This window comes from Nerophis ophidion, linkage group LG29 (genome assembly GCF_033978795.1).
Source record: "Nerophis ophidion isolate RoL-2023_Sa linkage group LG29, RoL_Noph_v1.0, whole genome shotgun sequence".
NCBI lineage: Eukaryota > Metazoa > Chordata > Actinopteri > Syngnathiformes > Syngnathidae > Nerophis > Nerophis ophidion.
The window spans coordinates 14,374,981-14,398,021 of NC_084639.1; the positions used below are offsets into that span (position 1 = coordinate 14,374,981).

At 40.7% G+C, this 23,041-nt stretch overlaps 1 protein-coding gene across 1 annotated transcript; it reads left to right on the top strand.

Moving 5' to 3' along the window:
• The first annotated feature begins 2,272 nt into the window (after positions 1–2,272).
• On the top strand, positions 2,273–22,227 carry LOC133545953 (gastrula zinc finger protein XlCGF57.1-like). The gene is made up of 2 exons (XM_061891703.1): positions 2,273–2,577; positions 18,327–22,227. Exons 1-2 carry the CDS (start codon positions 2,400–2,402, stop codon positions 19,649–19,651), a joined length of 1,503 nt encoding a protein of 500 aa, XP_061747687.1. The 5' UTR covers positions 2,273–2,399; the 3' UTR covers positions 19,652–22,227.
• The last annotated feature ends 814 nt before the right edge of the window (positions 22,228–23,041 follow it).

Genomic DNA, 23,041 nt, shown 5'->3' on the forward strand with positions numbered 1-23,041 from the left:
AACACCGCATTCATCGCTTATACTCATACTTGCCAACCCTCCTGATTTTCCCGGGAGACTCCCGAAGTTCAGTGCCCCTACCGAAAATATTCCCGGGGCAACCATTCTCCCGGATTTCTCCCCGGACAACAATACTGGGGTCGTGCCTTAAAGGCACTGCCTTTAGCGTTCTCTACAACCTGTCGTTACGTCTCTTTTTCTTCTGTACATATAGCGTACCAGCCAAGTCACATAGTATATGTGGCTTGTGTACACACACACACACACACACACACACTCAAGTGAATGCAATGCATACTTGATCAACAGCCATACAGGTCACACTGAGGGTCGCCGTATAAACAGCTTTAACACTGTTACAAATATGCGCCACATTGTGAACCCACACCAAACAAGAATGACAAACACATTTCGGGAGAACAACCGCACCTAAACACAACATGAACACAACAGAACGAATACCCAGAACCCTTTGCAGCACTAACTCTTCCGGGACGCTACAATATACACCCCCGCTACCACCAAACCCCGCCACCCCCCAACCCTGACCACCTCATTATTTTATTTTCAAATTTATTAGCTTGTGGAAAAAGTTAATGTTGATATTTACCTCAGAAGGCTGCAAATAGAAAAAAGGCATACATTTTTTTATTTACATTTTATTTCTGTGATTGGTTTTTTTGTTGTTTTTTGAAAGTTGATTTTTCACTATTAAGTTATATAAGCGTTGTTAAAGCAAATCAGTGTAGCAAACTGAGCAATAATTAACGTTTCACTCGTGCACTTTCTCTTGCTACTTCAAGGCTTGAATGTTTGATTTATTCCTAATTGTTATTTTACTTTCAAATTTACTATTGGCCTGTGGAAAAAGTTGATTTTGATATTTACCTCAGAAGGCTGCAAATAGAAAAGAGGCATTCAATTTTTATTTAAATTTTATTTGATATGCCATTGATATTTTTTGATTATTGTTATTATTGGGACGGCGTGGCGCAGTGGGAGAGTGGCCGTGCGCAACCCGAGGGTCCCTGGTTCAAATCCCACCTAGTACCAACTTCGTCACGTCTGTTGTGTCCTGAGCAAGACACTTTACCCTTGCTCCTGATGGGTGCTGGTTGACGCCTTGCATGGCAGCTCCCTCCATCAGTGTGTGAATGTGTGTGTGAATGGGTAAATGTGGAAGTAGTGTCAAAGCGCTTTGAGTACCTTGAAGGTAGAAAAGCGCTATACAAGTACAACCCATTTTTCATTTATTTATTTATTATTATTTGAAACTCTATTTTGCATGTCACTATAAAGTTATATAAGCCTTGCCTGTTCAATATTCAACGCAAAACTTGTTTGTGTCCCTATTAAAAGGTTCATTTGTTCAACCTTGGCCCGCGGCTTTGTTCAGTTTTAAATTTTGGCCCACTCTGTATTTGAGTTTGACACCCCTGGTTTAGGGGGTCTGCAACCGCGGCTCTAGAGCCGCATGCGGCTCTTTAGCGCCGCCTTAGTGGCTCTCTGGAGCTTTTTCAAAAATGTATAAAAAATGGGAAAACGTGAGAGGGAAAAAAACATACTTTTTGTTTTAATATGGTTTCTGTAGGAGGACAAACATGACACAAACCTCCCTAATTGTTATAAAGCACACTGTTTGCATTAAACATGCTTCTCTGATTCGAGTATTTGTCGAGCGCCGTTTTGTCCTATTAATTTTGGCGGTCCTTGAACTAACCGTCGTTTGTTTACATGTATAACTTTCTCCGACTTTCTAAGACGTGTTTTATGCCATGTTTTGGTCCACCAAACTTTTAACGTTGTGCATGAATGCACAAAGGTGAGTTTTGTTTATGTTATTGACTTGTGTCGAGTGCTAATCAGACATATTTGGTCAATCCAAGCTAATCGATGCTAACATGCTATTTAGGCCAGCTATATGTACATATTGCATCATTATGCCTCATGTGTAGCTACATTTGAGCTCATTTAGTTTCCTGTAAGTCCTCTTAATTCAATTTATATCTCATGACACACTATCTAAATGGAATATGACTTTTAATTTGTTTGCGGCTCCCGACAGATTTGTTTTTGTATTTTTGGTCCAATATGGCTCTTTCAACATTTTGGGTTGCCGACCCCTGGTTTAGTCTGACCCACACTCCGGAACATAAGGGGGCGATAATGCACCATTAAAATGGATACCAACCGCTGTAAAACACGAAGACAGTTGTTACTTTTGCGCATGCGTATTTTTTTCAAATGAGGCGCATGCGCGTTTTTTTTCAAATGAGGCGCATGCGCATAGCGCAAACGTCGCGGCCGCTCAGTACGCCATTGGCACGTTACACGGACGTTAGCATTTTAGCATTTAGCATCGCTCAGGCTCGTCAGTGTGCTCGCCACAAGACATCAAAATGTTGAAAGAGTTGGTAAAAGAGCGACTAGTGGCGGCAGCTGATGAAATATTCGCGCTGTTTGAGAGAACGATAACGTCGTACGAGGAGGAACTTTCTCGAACGAGAGAGGAGAAGGAGCGACATCGACAACAACTAGAAGCTGTCTGCAAAACTCAAGTTGTGCTACGCGTTGAAGGTATTTTTACACTTTCATTATCCTCATACTTCATCTTTTAAACGACGTTATGTCGCTAATATACGGAACAGGTGAAATAACATGGAATAGTTTGACATTTATAGCGAGTATCTTTAAGAAGTCTTTATGTCAGGTTCCAACACTGATGACATCTATTAATCAGACAAGAAGCAAGGAACCATGCAGAGACAGAGTTCAATTTAGCTCATGAGGAGAACGCATGGCGCTGCACACTTAGTCACAGTCTGGCCCTATGCTCTAAGGTTCAGCTCCCACGTCCATAGTCAACATCACTGAGGGCCTCTAAAAGGAGTAGTGGTCACATATATTATGCAAAGCAGGTTTAGGACGGACAGTATGTGACGGAATGGGTTGGGGGCCTTTTGATTTTGCCTTGTCCCCGCTTCATCTGCGTGTTGTCATCTAATCTTCGCTGAGGTCCTTGAAGTCTCTGCTTTGTCTGTGTGCTGTCATTTTGAGGTCATTGAAGTCCTTGGCTGTTAGCGGGCTAAAACAAAGATAACATCTGTGATTGAGGCCACCCCTCAGACAAGAAGTTTTGTCCTTGTATAGATTAGAAAAAGTCTAACTCGAGCACACTAGCTAATAACCAAAGCAACGGACTTTAAGCATACTAAAGTTAGTGTGATAATATATGCATAATTATTCTAACATTTTAATAACACATGAACAACATACAGCCATGAGACGCAACCGCCTCGTGTCGTCCGTTTTTACGACAGCCGTATTCCAGGTATGTCTCAGGCTCCGTTTACACTAAGCCGGCTAATTTTGTTAAATCCCTCTTAACCTTATCCGTGTCCACACACAACAATGCCACCGTTTAAGACCCCCTCGCCTCTCCGCCAGCCGGCGCAACACAACCTAATAAGCATGCGCGGAAAATACGCACGTCACAGTCACCTCCAGTGTTGCTTTGTGTGCAAGTTCTAAATGTAACTTATCTTAACAATATCCAGTGTTGTGGTATTTCAATTAACACGAATCCAGTGTGCTGTGGGGCCTATTATTGAATCACACCTGAGCCATCATTAATTAATCAACTCCTTATTAATAAAGAACATTTTACATCAATCAAACTAGGGATCTAGATATCTGGTCAGAACACTCCTCACTTTTTTTGCCTTCACCTTCATTGTCCATTCCTTTTTGGTGACTTTATATTAGGGCTGGGCGATATGGCCTTTTTTTAATATCTCGATATTTTTAGGCCATATCGTGATACACGATATATATCTCGATATTTTGCCCTAGCCTTGAAATAACACTTGATACATATAATCACAGTAGTGGGATGATTCTATGTGTCTACATTAAAACATTCTTGTTCATCCTGCATTAATATATACTCATTTTAGACTTTCATGCAGAGAAGGAAATCACAACTAAGTCAATTGACCAAAACTGTATTTATTAAACCGTTATTAGCAGGTGACTTTTCAAATGATGCTACATATTAGCAGTAATGCTACTTCTGGTAGCAACGCTTGTGCCCCACACTTGACAAATTTAAGGCCTACTGAAATGAGATTTTCTTATTTAAGCGGGGATAGCAGGTCCATTCTGTGTCATACTTTATGATTTTGCAACATTGCCATTTTTTGCTGAAAGGATTTAGTAGAGAACATCCACGATAAAGTTCACAACTTTTGTTCGCTAATAAAAAAGCCTTGCCTGTACCGGAAGTAGCAGACGATGTGCGCGTGACATCACCGGTGTGAGGGCTCCTCACATTTTTTATAATGTGAGCCTCCAGCAGCAGGAGCTATTCGGACCGAGAACGCGACAATTTCCCCATTTAATTTGAGTGAGGATGACAGATTCATGGATGAGGAAATTTAGAGTGAAGGACTATAAGAAAAAAAATAAAAATAAAGTTTAAAAAAAAAGGCGATTGCATTGGGAGCGATTCAGATGTTTTTAGATACATTTACTAGTATAGTTCTTGGAAATCCCTTATCTTTCTGTTGTCTTGCTAGTGTTTTAGTGATTTAAATAGTACCTGATAGTCGGAGGTGTGTGTCCACGGGTGTGTTGACGTCAGTCTCTGAGGGAAGTCACAAAGCTGCAGCAGGACAGAAACTCCGCTGATCTCCGGTAAGAGGCGACTTTTTACCACAATTTTCTCACCGAAAACTGCCGGTTGACATGTAGTCGGGAACCATGTTCACTTGACCGCTCTGATCCATAGTAAAGCTTCACCTCCGGGAATTTTAAACAAGGAAACACCATGTGTTTGTGTGGCTAGAGGTTAAAGCTTCCCACCTCCATCTTTCTACTTTGACTTCTCCATTATTAATTGAACAAATAGCAAAAGATTCAGCAACACAGATGTCAAAAATACTGTGTAATTGCGTGATGAAAAGAGACGACTTTTAGCCGCACGTGGTGCTGGGCTAATATGTCCCCTCCAACTAATAACATCACAAACACGCGTCATCATACGCGTCACTCAACAGTTAACTCCGCGGGATATTTAAAATTGTAATTTAGGAAACTAAAAAGGCCGTATTGGCATGTATTGCAATTTTAATATTTCATCATTGATATATAAACTATCAGACTACTACCGATAGTAGTGGGTTTCAGTGGGCCTTTAAAGTTGTCTATTTGACATCTTCCCGCTTGAAGCCGAACCACCGCCAGACGATGGACCCCCTGCTGTTTTTCTTGGGAATTAATTCCTCCTTCATTTGTAACCATATTCGCACCTTCTTTCTCTCGTATTACCACTCGCACGGCTTCACTAGCATCACAGCTAACGTTACCCAGTCTGTTACCTCTCTGCTCCGCGAGGGCGTATACGTATGTGACGTATGACATGACAGTATGTGACGTACGTAAGAAGGTGCGCTTACTGTCTGTGAGAAGGAGACACAAGAAGGAGTGGGAAGAGCCTGTAGTGTAATGCCCGCGGCTAAAAGCAACTGCGTGAGAACGTATACTCGAATATCACAATATAGTCATTTTCTATATCGCACAGAGACAAACCCGCGATATATCGCGTATATCGATATATTTCCCAGCCCTACTTCATATACTCTGGACTTGGACATTCAGTCCGCGACATACATGGCGAACAATAACTGATGCAGTATGCTGTGCCAGTCCAAATGCATTCGCTGTTTTCCATAGTTAGTCTTCCCTCGACGGCCAGGTTTTACAAAGCACACAGTACCTTTTTTATCACATCCACGGGAGGAAGTGAAAAAGTTTTTCGCTAAGTAGAATCCCAGCTGACCAGGACATTCAAAAGTTCTCTTGCCACCTGAGATGTGTGGTACATATGCAAAACAGCTGCAATCGCGCGTTTCTTTCTCTTTAGGTATTCATGTGTGATTTCCACAAGCGTCTGTTCATGTAGAACAGGGGTCTCAAACTCAATTTACCTGGGGGGGGCACTGGATGCAGAAACTAAGTGAGGCTGGGCTGCAAGAAAGATTTATTAAAAAATCTAACATGCACTTTTTAATGAACTCACCTTCTTTGAATGTTAATGTTGTGTTACGGTGCGGATGTTGCCCCGAAATGTGTTTGTCATTCTTGTTTGGTGTGGGTTCACAGTGTGGCGCATATTTGTAAAAGTGTTGAAGGGGAACATTATCACAATTTCAAAAGGGTTAAAAACAATAAAAATCAGTTCCCAGTGGCTTGTTGTATTTTTTGAATTTTTTTTTCAAAATTTTACCGGTCCCGGAATATCCCTAAATAAAGCTTTAAAGTGCCTTATTTTCGCTATCTTCGAAACCACTATCCATTTCCCTGTGACGTCATACAGGGCTGCCAATACAAACAACATGGCGGTTACCACAGCAAGATATAGCGACATTAGCTCGGATTCAGACTTGGATTTCAGCGGCTTAAGCGATTCAACGGATTACGCATGTATTGAAACAGATGGTCGGAGTATGGAGGCAGATAGCGAATACGAAATTGAAGAAGAAATTGAAGATATTGAGTGAATAGCTATTGACGCTATTCGGCCATAGCGTGGGTGTACCTAATGAAGTGGCCCACAGCATGGCTGCCTTATTAGCATCGCCGGTAAAATGTGCAGACCAAACGATCAGGACTTTCGCATCTTGTGACGTTGGACCAACTTAAATCCATTGATTGGTAAGTGTTTGTTTCGCATTAAATGTGGGTATCTAGTTTCAAATGTACATACAGCTAGCGTAAATAGCATGTTAGCATCGATTAGCGTAGCATGTTAGCATCGATTAGCTGGCAGTCATGCCGTCACCAAATATGTCTGATTAGTACATAAGTCAACAACATCAACAAAACTCACCTTTGTGATTTCGTTGACTTAATCGTTGCAAATGCATCTGCAGATTATTCCTACATTCCTAGGGACGGCGTGGCGCAGTGGTGAGAGTGGCCGTGCGCAACCCGAGCGTCCCTGGTTCAATTCCCACCTAGTACCAACCTCGTCACGTCCGTTGTGTCCTGAGCAAGACACTTCACCCTTGCTCCTGATGGGTGCTGGTTGGCGCCTTGCATGGCAGCTCCCTCCATCAGTGTGTGAATGTGTGTGTGAATGGGTAAATGTGGAAGTAGTGTCAAAGCGCTTTGAGTACCTTGAAGGTAGAAAAGCGCTATACAAGTACAACCCATTTATCATTTATTTATTTTACATCTCTGTGCCATGTCTGCCTTAGCATTGCCGGTCAAATGTGAAAACACTTTGGTACATTCAATTGGGGTCTGGTGGCAAATTTCCTGCCAGTGGTACAACTTGAATCCCTCCCTGTTAGTGTTGTAAGACCCTCCGACAACACACCGACGAGGCATGATGTCTCCAAGGTTCCAAAAAATAGTCGAAAAAACAGAAAATAACAGAGCTGAGACCCGGTGTTTGTAATGTGAAAATGAATATGGCAGGTGTATTACCTCGGTGACGTCATGTTCTGACGTCATCGCTAAAAGACCGATAAACAGAAAGGCGTTTAATTTGCCAAAATTCACCCATTTAGAGTTCGGAAATCGGTTAAAAAAATACATGTTTTTTTTCCTGCAACATCAAGGTATATATTGACGCTTGCATAGGTTTGGTGATAATGTTCCCCTTTAAACTTTTTTATACAGCCATTCTCAGTGTGTCCTGTGTGGCTGTTGATCAAGTTTGTCTTGCAAAACAAAAACCAGATACAACATGTGACTGGGCTGGCATGCTGTGTGTACAGGTTGTACAGGGTGCTAATGTTAGTGCCACTATGGCACCCCCTGAGACTGATTGCCCTGAGTTATAGGAGTCTCCCGGAAACAATCGGGAGGGTTGGCAAGTGTGACGCTGTTAAGCGCCATTCATATAAAACTTGCGGGTCGCACCAACATTACAATTTCACATCAAGGTGCGGGCCACGTGTCTGAGTCCCCTGTTGTAGAAAAAGGAGAAACACGGGCAGTGGTTAGCTCCGGTTGTTATCAAACTGGCTGTGGCACGTTCTTTCTGGCGTCACTTCCTGTGAGGGGTACGTTCTTTCTGGCATCACTTCCTGTGAGGGGCGCTGTCTTTCTGGCGTCACTTCCTCTCTGAACTCACTTTGTAAACGATCAATGAGTCCACTTAGAGCTAAGAGCCGGAGATTCAAGAAATAGACGGCGCGCGCGTTTTTCGGTGAGTAGAATCACAGCTGGCCTCGACATTCGAAAGTTCTCTTGCTGTCTGAGAAGTGTTGTATCCCAAATAGCTGCAATTCTTTCTTCTTAAGGTATTCATGTGTGATTTCCACAAGCGTCTGTAAATGTAGAGGAAGGAGAAAAAGCATGTCTGAATGACTCTTCTCCATATTTTAAGTGGTAAGCTCCAAGTTACAAAACCGCTTTAATATGAAGCTGGCTGTGGCGCGTTCTTTCTGACGTCACTTCTGGTGTGGGGCGTCACTTCCTCTCTGTACTTAGTTTGTAAATGATCAATGAGTCTATACAAAGCTAAGAGCCGGAGATTCAAAAAATACACAGAGCCTTAAACGCTGGTTTAGTGTGGCTGAAACAGAGCTTAGGCTAAATACAAACCCCGTTTCCATATGAGTTCGGAAATTGTGTTAGATGTTAAAGTTAAAGGACCAATGATTGTCACACACACACTAGGTGTGGCGAAATTATTTTCTGCATTTGACCCATCACCCTTGATCACCCCCTGGGAGGTGAGGGGAGCAGTGAGCAGCAGCGGTGCCGCGCCCAGGAATAATTTTTGGTGATTTAACCCCCAATTCCAACCCTTAGTGCTGAGTGCCAAGCAGGGAGCTAATGGCTCCCAATTTTATAGTCTTTGGTATGACTCCGCCGGGATTTGAACTCACGACCTACCGATCTCAGGGCGGACACTCTACCCACTTGGCCACTGAGTGGGTATTTAATGTAAATAATGTAAATTATCAATGTAAATTTAATGTAAATGTAAATTTAGATGTAAATATAAACAGAATACAATGATTTGCGAATCCTTTTCAACCCATATTCAGTCGAATGCACTACAAAGACAAGATATTTGATGTTCAAACTCATAAACCTTGTTTTTTTTGCAAATAATAATTAACTTAGAATTTCATGGCTGCAACACGTGCAAAAGTAGTTGGGAAAGGGCATGTTCACCACTGTGTTACATCACCATTTATTTTAACAGCACTCAAAAAACGTTTGGGAACTGAGGAAACTAATTGTTGAAGCTTTGAAAGTGGAATTCTTTCCAATTCTTGTTTTATGTAGAGCTTCAGTCATTCAAAAGTCCGGGGTCTCTGCTGTCGTATTTTACGCTTCATAATGCGCTAACATTTTCGATGGGAGACAGGTCTGGACTGCAGGCGGGCCAGGAAAGTACCCGCACTCTTTTTTTTTTTTACGAAGCCACGCTGTGGTAACACTTGTCTTGCTGAAATTAGCAGGGGCGTCCATAACGTTGCTTGGATGACAACATATGTCGTTCCAAAACCTGTATGGACCTTTCAGCATTAATGGTGCCTTCACAGATGTGTAAGTTACCCATGCCTTGGGCACTATTGCACCCCCATACCATCACAGATGCTGGCTTTTGAACTTTGCGCCTATAATAACCTGAATGGTTATTTTCCTATTTGTTCTGGAGGACAGCACATTATCTGTTTCCAAATGTAATTTGAAATGTGGACTCGTCAGACCACAGAACCCCTTTCCGCCGGCGGCGTTTCAGGATATTGTTGATAAATGGGTTTGGCTTTGCATAGGAGAGTTTTAACTTGCACTTACAGATGTAGCGACCAACTGTAGTTACTGACAGTGGTTTTATTAAGTGTTCCTGAGCCCATGTGGTGATATCCTTTACACACTGATGTCAGTTTTTGATGCAGTACCGCCTGAGTGATCAAAAGTCCGTAATATCATCACTTACGTGCAGTGATTTCTCCAGATTCTCTGAACTTTTTGATGATTTTACGGCCCGTAGATGGTAAAATCCCCAAATTCCTTGCAATAGCTCGTTGAGAAATGTTGTTCTAAAACTTTTCGACAATTTGCTTACAAATTGGTGACCCTCACCCCATCCTTGCTTGTGAATTACTTAGCATTTCTTGTAAGCTGCTTTTATACCCAATCATGTCGCCCACTTGTTCCCAATTAGCCTGCACACCTGTGGGGTGTTCCAAATAAGTGTTTGATGAGAATTTCTCAACTTTATCAGTATTTATTGCCACCTTTCCCAACTTCTTTGTCACGTGTTGCTGGCATCAAATTCTAAAGTTAATGATTATTTGCAACAAAAAAAATGTTTATCAGTTTGAACATAAAATATGTTGTCTTTGTAGCATATTCAATTGAAAATGGGTTGAAAAGGATTTGCAAATCTTTGCATTCCGTTTATATTTACATCTAATACAATTTCCCAACTCATATGGAAACGGGGTTTGTAAATATTCGTTTAAGGGGTTATCCGGCTTAGTGTAGATTTCATCACATAGATGTTCCTGACGACACGACGTCCACAGTTTCCAAAAATAATTTTAAATGTGGACTTGTTAGACCACAGGACACTTTTCTACTTTGTATCAGTCCAGCTTGAATGAGCTCGGGCCCAGCGAAGCCGGCAGCGTTTCTCTGTGTTGTTGATAAATGGCTCTGCATTTGCATTGTAGCGTTTTAACTTGCACTTACAGATGTAGCGACGAACTGTATTTACTGACAGTGGTTTTCTGAAGTGTTCCTGAGCCCTTGTGGTGATATCCTTTACACACCGATGTCGCTTTTTCATGAAGTACCGCCTGAGGGATTGAAGGTCACAGGCATTGCCGCTTTCTTGCAGTGATTTCTCCAGATTCTCTGAACATATTGATGATATTACGGACCTTAGAAGGTGAAATCCCTTAATTCCTTGCAATAGCTCTTTGAGAAATGGTGTTCTTAAACGGTTCAACAATTTGCTCACGCTTTTGTTCACAAAGTGGTGACCCTCGCCCCGTCCTTGTTTGTGAACGACTGAGCATTTCATGGAAGCTGATTTTGTACCCAATCATGGCACCGGCCTGTTCACCTGTGTGGTGTTCCGAGCAAGTGTTTGATGAGCATATCTCAACTTTCTCATTCTTTTTTGCCACTTGCGCCAGCTTTTTTTAAACATGTTGCAGGCATCAATATCCAAATAAGTTAATATTTGCAAAAAATAACACAGTTTACCAGTTCGAACATTAAGTATCTTGTCTTTGCAGTCTATTCAATTGAATATAGGTTGAAAAGGATTTGCAAATCATTGTATTCTGTTTTTTTACTTACCATTTAGAACAGGGGTGCCCATTACGTCGATCGCGAGCTACCAGTCGACCGCGGGGGGTGTGTCAGTCGATCTCCAGCCAGGCTTTTAAAAAAAAATAGACCTAAAAATTAGTGATCATCAATCTTCACCAAGACGTCACTTAAATGACATTCACGGTACCGGAGGGTCTTGTGAGATGACGCTGGCTGCTGCAAGATCATTATTATGAAAATATGAGTGAGAGGAAGGCGAGAAACACTTTTTATTTCAACAGTCTCTCGCGCCGTCCCTTCCGTCAAAACTCTAAAGGCCGACTGCACATTTCCTACTTTCACAATAAAAGCCCTGCTTCATGCTGCCTGCGCTAACTAAATACAGAGTCTCGGAAAACTGGCGTGCACAAGCGATCCCTCAGAAAGCTGGTGTGCACATCACTTGTGCACGTCAGCTTTCCGAGACTCTTATTTTGTTAGCGCAGGCAGCATGAAGCAGGGCTTTTATTGTGAAGATAGGAAATGTGCAGTCGGCCTTTAGAGTTTTGACGGAAGGGACGGCGCGAAAGTCTGTTGAAATAAAAAGTGTTTCTCGCCTTCCTCTCTGTCATTTTTTCATAATAATGAACTGGCAGCAGCCAGCGTCATCTCACAAGACCCTCGGGTGCCGTGAATGTCAATCAAGCAAGCTACGGAATTTGCCGCCAATGTTTTTCTTGTAAAGTATATGGAAGCTGGATGAATTAGATGCCAAAAACCAACCACTTTCATGTGGTATTGTACAGAAAGGACAACTTTTTTTCTCCTCCATTTGAAAATGTGGGCGTTATCATCATTACTGTCTGATTCCAATCAATGCAAGTCATCAGAATCAGGTAATACACCAACTTATATTCTTGTCTTCGTGAAAGAAAGACATCGATATGTGTGACACATGCTTGTATTATCATTAAACACATTTAACTTGTTTACAAAAATGTCTCTTTCATAAATAAATAAATATAAATGATATATATAAATGAGGTAGATCCCCTCGAGTTGGTCAATTGAAAAGTAGCTCGCCTGCAGAAAAAGTGTGGGCACCCCTGATTTAAACTATGTGCTAACTTCACTGGTTTTGGGTTTTGTAATTGCAAACATAACTAGTAAATGATTGTGGGGTATGAGTATTATGAGAAATTCTATATGTGTAGAATTTGCCTAGCCTGGCACTGGTTAGTTCAATTTACTCCACACCTAGGATTATAGGCTCGCTAGTTGCCTGTGTCCCAGCCTGCTCTAGTGTCGCTAGTCAAGTGAGACTCCCACAGTAATTTAGAAAGAGTGATGTCGCCTTCCTGGTTAGTGTGAAGGCCGTCCATCCTCAGCAGAGTAGGTCTGCATCAGAAGGATGGCCAAATATTTATGAAGTTATAACCCTGTTCACGACAAATGTTAGCCAGATTTCTGTGCCCTCCCTACTTTCTACCATCAGCTGTGTGCGAAAGAGCCAGATCACGGACATAAGCGGCCAAAATTAATTTCCTCTGTAGGGTGGATGGATTTACGCTAAAACTCACCACAGCTTTTTTGCTTCAAGAAGAGCCAGTTGACATGGCATCGAGTCCACATGCCATCTCTGATGATGCCTTACGGACATGCTCAGCCTGGATGAAGCCCCATGGTAGACCAAGGACATGCTAGAGCAGTGTTTTTCAACCTTTTTTGAGCCAAGGCACATTTTTTTGCATTAAAAAAATCCAAAGGCACACGACCAGCAGAAATCATTAAAAAACTAAACTCAGTTGACAGTGAAAAGTCGTCACAATTGTTGGATATGACTGTGGAGGTCTTGCTCCTCCGGGTTCTTTGGACCACCAATCGCTGACATCACCGCTCCTTTTCAGAGTTTTAGACAGTTATTTTTTCACAAATGTGCAAAGATCTCGAAGCCGGTCCTGGCACAACCTGCTTTGCTGCAGGTCCGCAGGCCACGCCCCCCCACCCCACAATGACTTTTATTCATCACCACCCATGCATCACTATAGCTCTTGTCTCGATGTAGGTGTACTGACACAACCTGTAACATCACGCCGTGACTTATTTTGAGATTTTTGCTTTTTGCCTGTGTGTAGTGTTTTAGTTCTTGTCTTGCGCTCCTATTTTGGTTGCGTTTTCTCTTTTTTTTTGGTATTTTCCTGTAGCAGTTTCATGTCTTCCTTTGAGCGATATTTCCCAAATCTACTTTGCTTTAGCAATCAAGAATATTTCGGTTGTTTTTATCCTTCTTTGTGCGAACATTGTTGATTGTCATGTCATGTCCCGATGTACATTGCTCCACACACTGTAAGTCTTTGCTGTCGTCCAGCATTCTGTTTTTGTTTATTTTGTAGCCAGTTCAGTATTAGTTTCGTTCTGTATAGCCTTCCCTTAGCGTCAATGCCTTTTCTTTGGGGAACTCACCTTTTTGTTTATTGTTGGTTTAAGCATTAGACACCTTTTTACCTGCACACTGCTCCCCGCTGTTTCTGACATCTACAAAGCAATTAGCTGCCGAGCTCTAGACAGCACCGACTCTCAACAACAACACATAATTTGCAGACTATAATTACAGATTTGCAAAAAATATTTTTAACCCAAATAGGTGAAATTAGATAATCTCCCCACGGTACACCAGACTATCTCACAGCACACAAGTGGTTGAAAAACACTACGCTAGAGGGATTATTACTTTGAACTGGCCCTTTGACTCCTCGGGTGTCTCCCCGTTTGAACTGGACGAGGTGACTATACATTATTATTATATTGGGAAGTCTGAACTTCTGACTGTGACTGCTGCCCCTGCAATCAGGACAAGCGGGAAAATTCTACTGTAGTTTTAATTTTAAAGGCCTACTGAAATGAGATTTTCCTATTTAAACGGGGATAGCAGGTCCATTCTATGTCATACTTGATCATTTCGCGATATTGCCATATTTTTGCTGAAAGGATTTAGTAGAGAACATCGATGATAAAGTTTGCAACTTTTGGTCGCTAATAAAAAAGCCTTGCCTGTACCTGAAGTAGCAGACGATGTGCGCGTGACGTCACGGGTTGTAGAGCTCCTCACATCCTCACATTGTTTAGAATCATAGCCACCAGCAGCAAGTGCAATTCGGACCGAGAAAGCGACGAATTCCCCATTAATTTGAGCTAGGGTGAAAGATTCGTGGATGAGGAAAGTTAGAGTGAAGCACTAAAAAAAAAAAAAAAAAAAAGGGGACGGCTCCAGGCGACGTCAGTATGAGCGATTCAGATGTTATTAGACACATTTAATTGGACAATTCTGGAAAATCTCTTATCTGCTTATTGTGTTAATAGTGTTTAAGTGAGATTATAAAGTCATGCCTGAATGTCTGAGGGCTGCGGTGAACGCCAGTGTCTCTCAGAGAAGCCATTGGAGGAGCCAAGATCACAGCTGCCTTTTTGACAGCTACAGGAGCAGGTTGCATAATCGACTCAAGTCTCCGGTAAGAGCCGACTTAATATCACAATTTTCCCCATCCAAAAACATGCTGGTTGACGTAGAGAAACATGTTCGCTTGACCGCTCTGTGTTAAAGCTTCACAACAAACAAAGACACCGGCTGTGTTTCGGTGCTAAAGGCAGCTGCAAACCACCGCTTTCCACCAACAGCATTCTTCTTTATAGTCTCCATTATTAATTGAACAAATTGCAAAAGATTCTGCAACACAGATGTCCAAAATACTGTATAATTATGCGGTGAAAAGAGACGACTTTTAGCCGTGTGTGGTGCTGGGCTAATATGTCCGCTACAACCCGAGACATCACAAACACGTGTCATCATACGCGTCATCATTCCGCGACGTTTTCAACAAGAAACTCTGCGGTATATTTAAAATTGTAATTTTGTAAACTAAAAAGGCCGTATTGGCATGTGTTGCAATGTTAATATTTCATCATTGATATATAAACTATCAGACTGCGTGGTCAGTAGTAGTGGGTTTCAGTAGGCCTTTAACCACTGATGCATCAACACACATCCGTTTTCTACCGCTTGTCCCTTTTTGAGAGCCACAGGGGGGCTGGAACCTAACCCAAAGGCAGGGTACACCCTGGACAAGTCGCCGGGCCAACACAAACAACATTCACAGTCACATTCACACATTAAGGCTAATTTAGTAAAACACATGTCTGACTAAAGCAGGGATGTCAAAGTCAAGGCCCGCGGGCCAAATCTGGTGTGTGCGAATTAATTATCTATGGCCCCCGGGATGATACTTGATTAGTATTAGAACTGGCCCGCAGGCCACAGCCGCCTGCTGCTGTTTTGCACGCTCCAATACTCCATCAGTCCTGACCCTAGGAATTTTCAAAATGGGGTCATCAAGTCATAAAAACGTTGTAAACGTTTTGAAAACAACTGATGAATGTATGCATTATCCTGTTATATCTCACATTCTATATCATGTTTTGGAAAAAGGTTGCCATAAACATTACTTAATTCATTTTAAAAAGTAATACAAAAGAAAACAAATGTTTATGCATATGTAAAAGTATTCAGTTATAAACATTCATTCACTTTTTTCTTTCCTTCATGGATCTAAACTTTACCGCTGCCTGTATTTTTTTTCGATATTTTTATTGTAATATTTTCAGAAAGTGTTTTATTTTTGGCCAAAGTAAGACAAAGAAAACTATGTGAAGTTGTCTTTATTTTTTCGTTTTAATGCCATGCTTTTAAAGGCCTACTGAAACCCACTACTACCGACCACGCAGTCTGATAGTTTATATATCAATGATGAAATATTAACATTGCAACACATGCCAATACGGCCGGTTTAGTTTACTAAATTACAATTTTAAATTTCCCGCTGAGTTTCTTGTTGAAAACGTCACTGATGACGCGTACGCGTAACGTAACGGACTGTCAGGAAATATTAGCGCAGCACCATTTGCGGCTAGAAGTCGTCTCTTTTCATCGCGCAATTAAACAGTATTATGGGCATCTGTGTTGCTGAGTCTTTTGCAATTTGTTCAATTAATAATGGAGACTATAAAGAAGAATGCTGTTGGTGGAAAGCGGTGGATTGCAGCTGCCTTTAGCACCGAGACACAACCGGTGTTTCTTTGTTTTTAACAAAGAGCGGTCAAGCGAACATGTTTCTCTACGTCAGGGGTCACCAACCTTTTTGAAACCAAGAGCTACTTCTTGGGTACTGATTAATGCAAAGGGCTATCAGTTTGATACACACTTAAATAAATATCCAGAAATAGCCAATTTGCTCATTTTACCTTTAATAAATAAATATATATATATATATATATATATATATATATATATATATATATATATATATATATATATATATATATATATATATATATATATATATATATATATATATATATATATATATACATGGGTATTTCTCGTCATTCCGTCATACAGGTTTTTTCCTTTTACGGAAGGTTTTTAGAGAATACATTTTGAAAAAAACACTTAATTGAATGGTTTAAAAGAGGAGAAAACAGGAAAAAAATTCAAATAAAATTTTGAAACATAGTGTATCTTCAATTTTGACTCTTTAAAATTCAAAATTCAACCGAAAAAAAGAAGAGAAAAACTAGCTAATTCAAATCTTTTCGTAAAAATTTAAAAAATAATTTATGGAACATCATTAGTAATTTTTCCTGATAAAAATTTATTTTAGGAAGGTTAATATCCAATCTGCACTTTGTTAGAATATATAACAAATTGGACCAAGCTATATTTCTAACAAGAACAAATCATTATTTCTTCTAGAGTTTCCATAACAAAAATTTTAAAAGAAATTCAAAAGACTTTGAAATAAGATTTAAATTTGATTGTAAAGATTTTCTAGATTTGCCAGAATATTTTTTTTGAATTTTAATCATAATAAGTTTGAAGAAATATTTCACAAATATTCTTTGTCAAAAAAATTGTCTTTCTGAAAGTTATAAGAAGCAAAGTTTAAAAAAAATGAATTTATTTAAACAAGTCTTTAAAATATTTTCTTGGATTTTCAAATTCTATTTGAGTTTTGTCTCTTAGAATTAAAAATGTCAAGCAAAGCGAGACCAGCTTGCTATTAAATAAATACAATTTTAAATATAGAGGCAGCTCACTGGTAAGTGCTGTTATTTGAGCTATTTTTAGAACAGGCCAGCGGGCTACTCATCTGGTCCTTACGGGCTACCTGGTGCCAAGGGGAACCCCGTTGGTGACCCCTGCTCTACGTCAACCAGCATGTTTTTGGATGGGAAAATTGTGATATACAGTATATCTTACCGGAGACATCATTGGATTATTCGTCCTCTTGCAGCAGCTTTTTAAAAGGCAACTGTGAGCTTGGCTCCTCGGTTTCTCTCTGAGACACTGCATGTTCACCGCAGCCATCCGACCTCGGGGTATGTCTTTACAATCTCACTAAAACACTATTAAAACAATAAGCAGATAAGGGATCTTCCAGAATTATCCTAGTAAATGTGTCTAATTACATCTGAAACGCTCACACTGCTGCCGCCAGGAGCCGTCGCTTTTTAATTTATTTTATTTTATTTTTTTGTAGTCCTTCGCTTTTAATGTCGTCATCCACGAATCCTTCATCCTCGCTCAAATTAATGGGGAAATTGTTGTTTTCTCGGTCCGAATAGCTCTTGCCGCTGGAGGCGCCAATTATAAACAATGTGAGGACGTGAGGAGCCCCTCACCCTTGTGACGTCATCGTCTGCGACTTCCGGTAAAGGCAAGGCTTTTTTATCAGCACCAAAAGTTGCAAACTTTATCGTCGATGTTCTCTACTAAATCATTTCAGCAAAAATATGACAATATCGCGAAATGATCAAGTATGACACATAGAATGGACCTGCTATCCCCATTTAAATAAGAAAATCTCATTTCAGTAGGCCTTTAATAGTCCAGCACGCATGTTCACAGATTTTCCTCCATGCGGCTCCTGAGCTAAAATAAGTTTGACACCCCTGGACTAAAGTGTGTTTGTTTCCTATAGACATCCAGCAGTTGATTGGTCGCTCAGAAGGACATCCCCCGACGCCACTGGACGGAAGATCCACTTTGACGCAGGAGGATCCACAGCCCACCCAACTTAAGGAGGAAAAGAACGAAGGTGGGATCAGTCAGTCAGGAGAAGAGTGTCTTCTTGGGCCGCAGGAGGCTGATCTCACCAAGTTGCCTCTGACTGCTGTCTCTCTGAAGACTGAAGACCATGAAGACAAACCACAAGTTGACCACCTCTTAGCTCCTCTATCAGATAGCGAGGATGTAACATCACACTCTGCTGAGGATGAAGACGTGGACCACACCCAATTACGTTTGAGCAGCGATACAGACGGTGAGGGTGACACCAGGACTCACACTGCAAACCAACACCCTGAATGCCCTGAAAAGAACACGGAAAAAAAAGGTTTTACCTGCTCGTTTGGTGCCAAAAGTGTTTGTAATAAAAAGGATTCTGCTACACACACAGGTAAAAAAACTTCCAGATGCTCCGTTTGCGGCAGTAGTTTTTCTCGAAAGTCCACTTTGACTGTACACATGAGAATGCACACAGGAGAAAAACCTTTTCATTGTTCAGTTTGTGGCGACACATTTTCTCAGAGGAGCTCTTTGACTGGGCACATGAGAGTACACTCAAGCGAGAAACCTTTTAATTGTACAATTTGTGATGAAAAGTTTTCCGAGAGTTCCAGCCTGACATTGCACATGAGAACGCACACAGTAGAAAAACCTTTTAATTGTTCAGTTTGTGGCGACACATTTTCTCAGAGGAGCTCTTTGACTGCGCACGTAAGAGTACACATAAGCGAAAAAACTTTTATTTGTACAATTTGTGGTGATAAATTTTCCCTGAGTTCTAGCCTGATATTACACATGAGAACACACACAGGAGTCAAACCTTATAATTGTTCAGTTTGTGGTGACACGTTTTCTCAGAGGGGCTCTTTGACTGCGCACATGAGAATACACACAAGTGAGAAACCTTTTATTTGTACAATTTGTGGTGTAACATTTTCCCGGAGTTCTAGCCTGACATTACACATGACAATGCACACAGGAGTAAAACCTTATATTTGTTCAGTTTGCGGCTACAAATTCCCTCGGAAGTCCAGCCTGAAGTTACACATGACAGAACATACCGGTAAAAAAACTTTCCTTTGCTCAGTTTGCAACAAACAGTTTTCTCAGAAGTACTCTTTAGCTGTGCACATGAGAAAGCACACAGGAGAGAAACCTTTTACATGTTCAGTTTGTGGCGATAAATTTTCTCGGCGGGACGGAATGAAATTACACATGAGAAAACACAGAATAAAATAATTTTAGTTGTCCAATAAGTGATAAAGGTTATAATGATAAGCAACGTTTGACAGCACACATGTCGACACACTGCGGAGAATAAATGTTTCCCTGTCCAGTTCGTTCTACAAGACTGTCTAGTTGTGGAAGTGGAATGTCCCACGCGAAAAATGGAAGTAGTAATTTTAGTAGTAGTTTATTTTAGATTCCCTCATGAGTTCCGGTTTAGCGTGCCACTAAGAACAGCAGCTATGTTATTTTGAATCAACTCTGAAACAAAAGGAAATGTTGACTTACATGATAAGACAGTCTGAATGGTTGAGGACAACAGGGATACAGTTTTTCCTCAAATCAAAAAGTGTTTGTCATGTAATCTGTCTTTATGATGCACCAACATATACTTCATCAGTTAATAAAATGAGCTGAAAACCACACATCAAGTACATACATTCATGGCTGTCTTGAGTTTCCAATAATTTTTACAACTCTTATTTTTTTGTGATAGTGATTGGAGCACATACTTGTTGGTCACATAAAACATTAATGAAGTTTGGTTCTTCAATGAGTTGATTATGGGTCTACTTAAAATGTGACCACATCTGCTGGATCAAAAGTATAAATACAGCAATGTTAATATTTGGTTACATGTCTTTTGGCAAGTTTCACTGCAGTTAGGCGCTTTTGGTAGCCATCCACAAGCTTTTGGTAAAATTTTTGACTACTCCCCTTGACAAAAGTGGTGCAGTTCAGCTATAATTGTATATTTAATCTGACATGGACAAAGATAAGACCATCTGGAGGAAAGTTCTGTGGTCAGATGAAACAAAAATATGGCCGCTTGGCCACAATACCCAGCAATATGTTTAGAGGAGAAAAGATGAGGCCTTTAACCCCAGGAACACAAGGCCTACCGTCAATCATGGTGGTGGTAGTATCATGCTCTAGGCCTGTTTTGCTGCCAATGGAACTGGTGCTTTACAGAGAGTAAATGGCAAAGTGAAAAAGGAGGCTTTCCTCCAAATTATTCAGAACAACCTAAAATCATCATGTTGGGTCTTGGGCGCTGTTGGGTGACCCCAAACACGACAAAAGTGGTAAAGAAATGGCTAAATCAGGCTAGAATGAAGGTTTTAGAATTGCATTCCCAAAGTCCTGACTAAATGTGTGGACAATGCTGAAGAAACAAGTCCATGTCAAAAAAACAACACATTTAGCTGAATTGCACCAATTGTGTCAAAACAGTGGTCTAAAATTCAACCAGAAGCTTGTGGATGGCTACCAAAAGTGCCTTATTACAGTGAAACTTGCCAAGGGACATGTAACCACATTTCTATATGTATACTTTTGACCCAGCAGATTTGTTCACATTTTCAGTAGACCCAAAATAAATTCTTAAAAGAACCAAATTTCATGATTGTTTTTTTTGACCAAGTACGTGCTCCAATCACTCTATCACAAAAAAATGAGTTGTACAAATGATTGGAAACTCAAGACAGCCGTGACATTATGTCCTTCACAAGTGTATGTAAACTTTTGATCGCAACATACAGTTGTGTTCCAAAGTTTACAAACATACAGTTGTACAAACATAAAGTGGCAAAGGCTAAATGACTCCTGGATCAAAAGTCACTTCATACATGTACTGTTCATTGATGTTATTTTAACAAGATGTGTTCAAAAATATTTTTAAGAATATTTAAGTCTTTGTCATGTCCAAAAAATAACAGTTGGCAATTTCTTTGGTGTTTGTAAGATTGCAAAGGACCGATGATGTGCTAAAACCTCTTTATTGTTTAAAGGGGAACATTATCACCAGACCTATGTAAGCGTCAATATATACCTTGATGTTGCAGAAAAAAGACCATATGTTTTTTTAACTGATTTCCGAACTCTAAAAGAGTGAATTTGGCGATTTAAACACCTTTCAATTGTTCGCTGTCGGAGCGAGGACCTTTCACCCGTGACATTACAACGGGAAGTAATCCGCCATTTTCTCAAACACATTACGCACACAAGTCAAATCAGCTTTTATTTTCCGTTTTTTCGACTGTTTTCCGTACCCTGGAGACATCATGGCTCGTCTGTGTGTTGTCGGAGGGTGTAACAACACGATCAGGGGCGGATTCAAGTTGATTTACGTGGAGTGTGCATCGATTAGCACGTTATGCTAAGCGATGCTAACATGGCAGAAATGGCAAGAATGTGTGGATACACCGCAACACTCAAAGCAGATGCATTTCCAACGATTAAGTCAACGAAATCACAAAAGTGAGTTTTGTTGATGTTATTGACTTATGTGCTAATCAGACATACTTGGTCACGGCATGACTGCCGGCTAATGGATGCTAGCATGCTATTTAGGCTAGCTGTATGTACATTTGTAGCTATATTTTCATCCAGCCTTTCCCTCCACCCACATTTAATGCCAAACAAACTCTTACCAATTGACGGATTAAAGTTGCTCCAGTGTTCAAAAGATGCAATCGTTGGTTAGAAGGCGATCGCCGAATAGCATGCCGTGGTAATCGATGCACACTCCACGTAAGACAACTTGAATCCGTCCCTGATCGTGTTGTTACACCCTCCGACAACACACCGACGAGGCATGATGTCTCCAAGGTGCGGAAAACAGTCGAAAAAACGGAAAATAACAGAGCTGATTTGACTTGTTGCGTGTAATGTGTTTGAGAAAATGGCGGATTGCTTCACGTTTTGACGTCACGGGTGAAAGGTCATCGCTCCGACAGCGAACAAATGAAAAGACGTTTCCATCGCCAAAATCACCCTTTTAGAGTTCGGAAATCGATTAAAAAAACATATGGTCTTTTTTCTGCAACATCAAGGTATATATTGACGCTTACATGGGTCTGTTGATAATGAACCTGTAGGTGAGCACATAGCGATGAACTTGGAGAAGTTCTAGAAACATCCGCATCAGTGTCTCCTATTGATGACAAATAGGCAGCCGCAAAATAAAAATAAAAGTTAATACTTTAATCACAGCGAAACAAAAAACCACCAAGAGAGTGCCATATAGTGGAAGCAGTTCAATGAATTCCAATGATCACATCCATCACTAATGTGTGACCAACAATTGATGCAAACTCGCAAAGAATGAAAATTGGAAACAGCCTTCATTAAAGGGGAACATTATCACCAGACCTATGTAAGCGTCAATATATACCTTGATGTTGCAGAAAAAAGACCTTTTTTTTTTTAACCGATTTCCGAACTCTAAATGGGTGAATTTTGGCGAATTAAACGGCTTTCTATTATTCGCTCTCGGAGCGATGACATCACAACGTGACGTCACCTAGGTAGTCAATCCGCCATTTTCTCAAACAACAAGTCAAATCAGTTCTGTTATTTTCCGTTTTTTCGACTGTTTTCCGTACCTTGGAGACATCATGC

What these genes read in the sequence shown, in the direction of transcription:
- LOC133545953 (XM_061891703.1), top strand. Translation starts at nt 2,400, where the DNA reads ATGTTGAAAGAGTTGGTAAAAGAGCGACTAGTGGCGGCAGCTGATGAA. An exon ending in AGTTGTGCTACGCGTTGAAG is followed by an intron (nt 2,578 to 18,326) that starts GTATTTTTACAC and finishes TGTTTCCTATAG; the next exon opens with ACATCCAGCAGTTGATTGGT.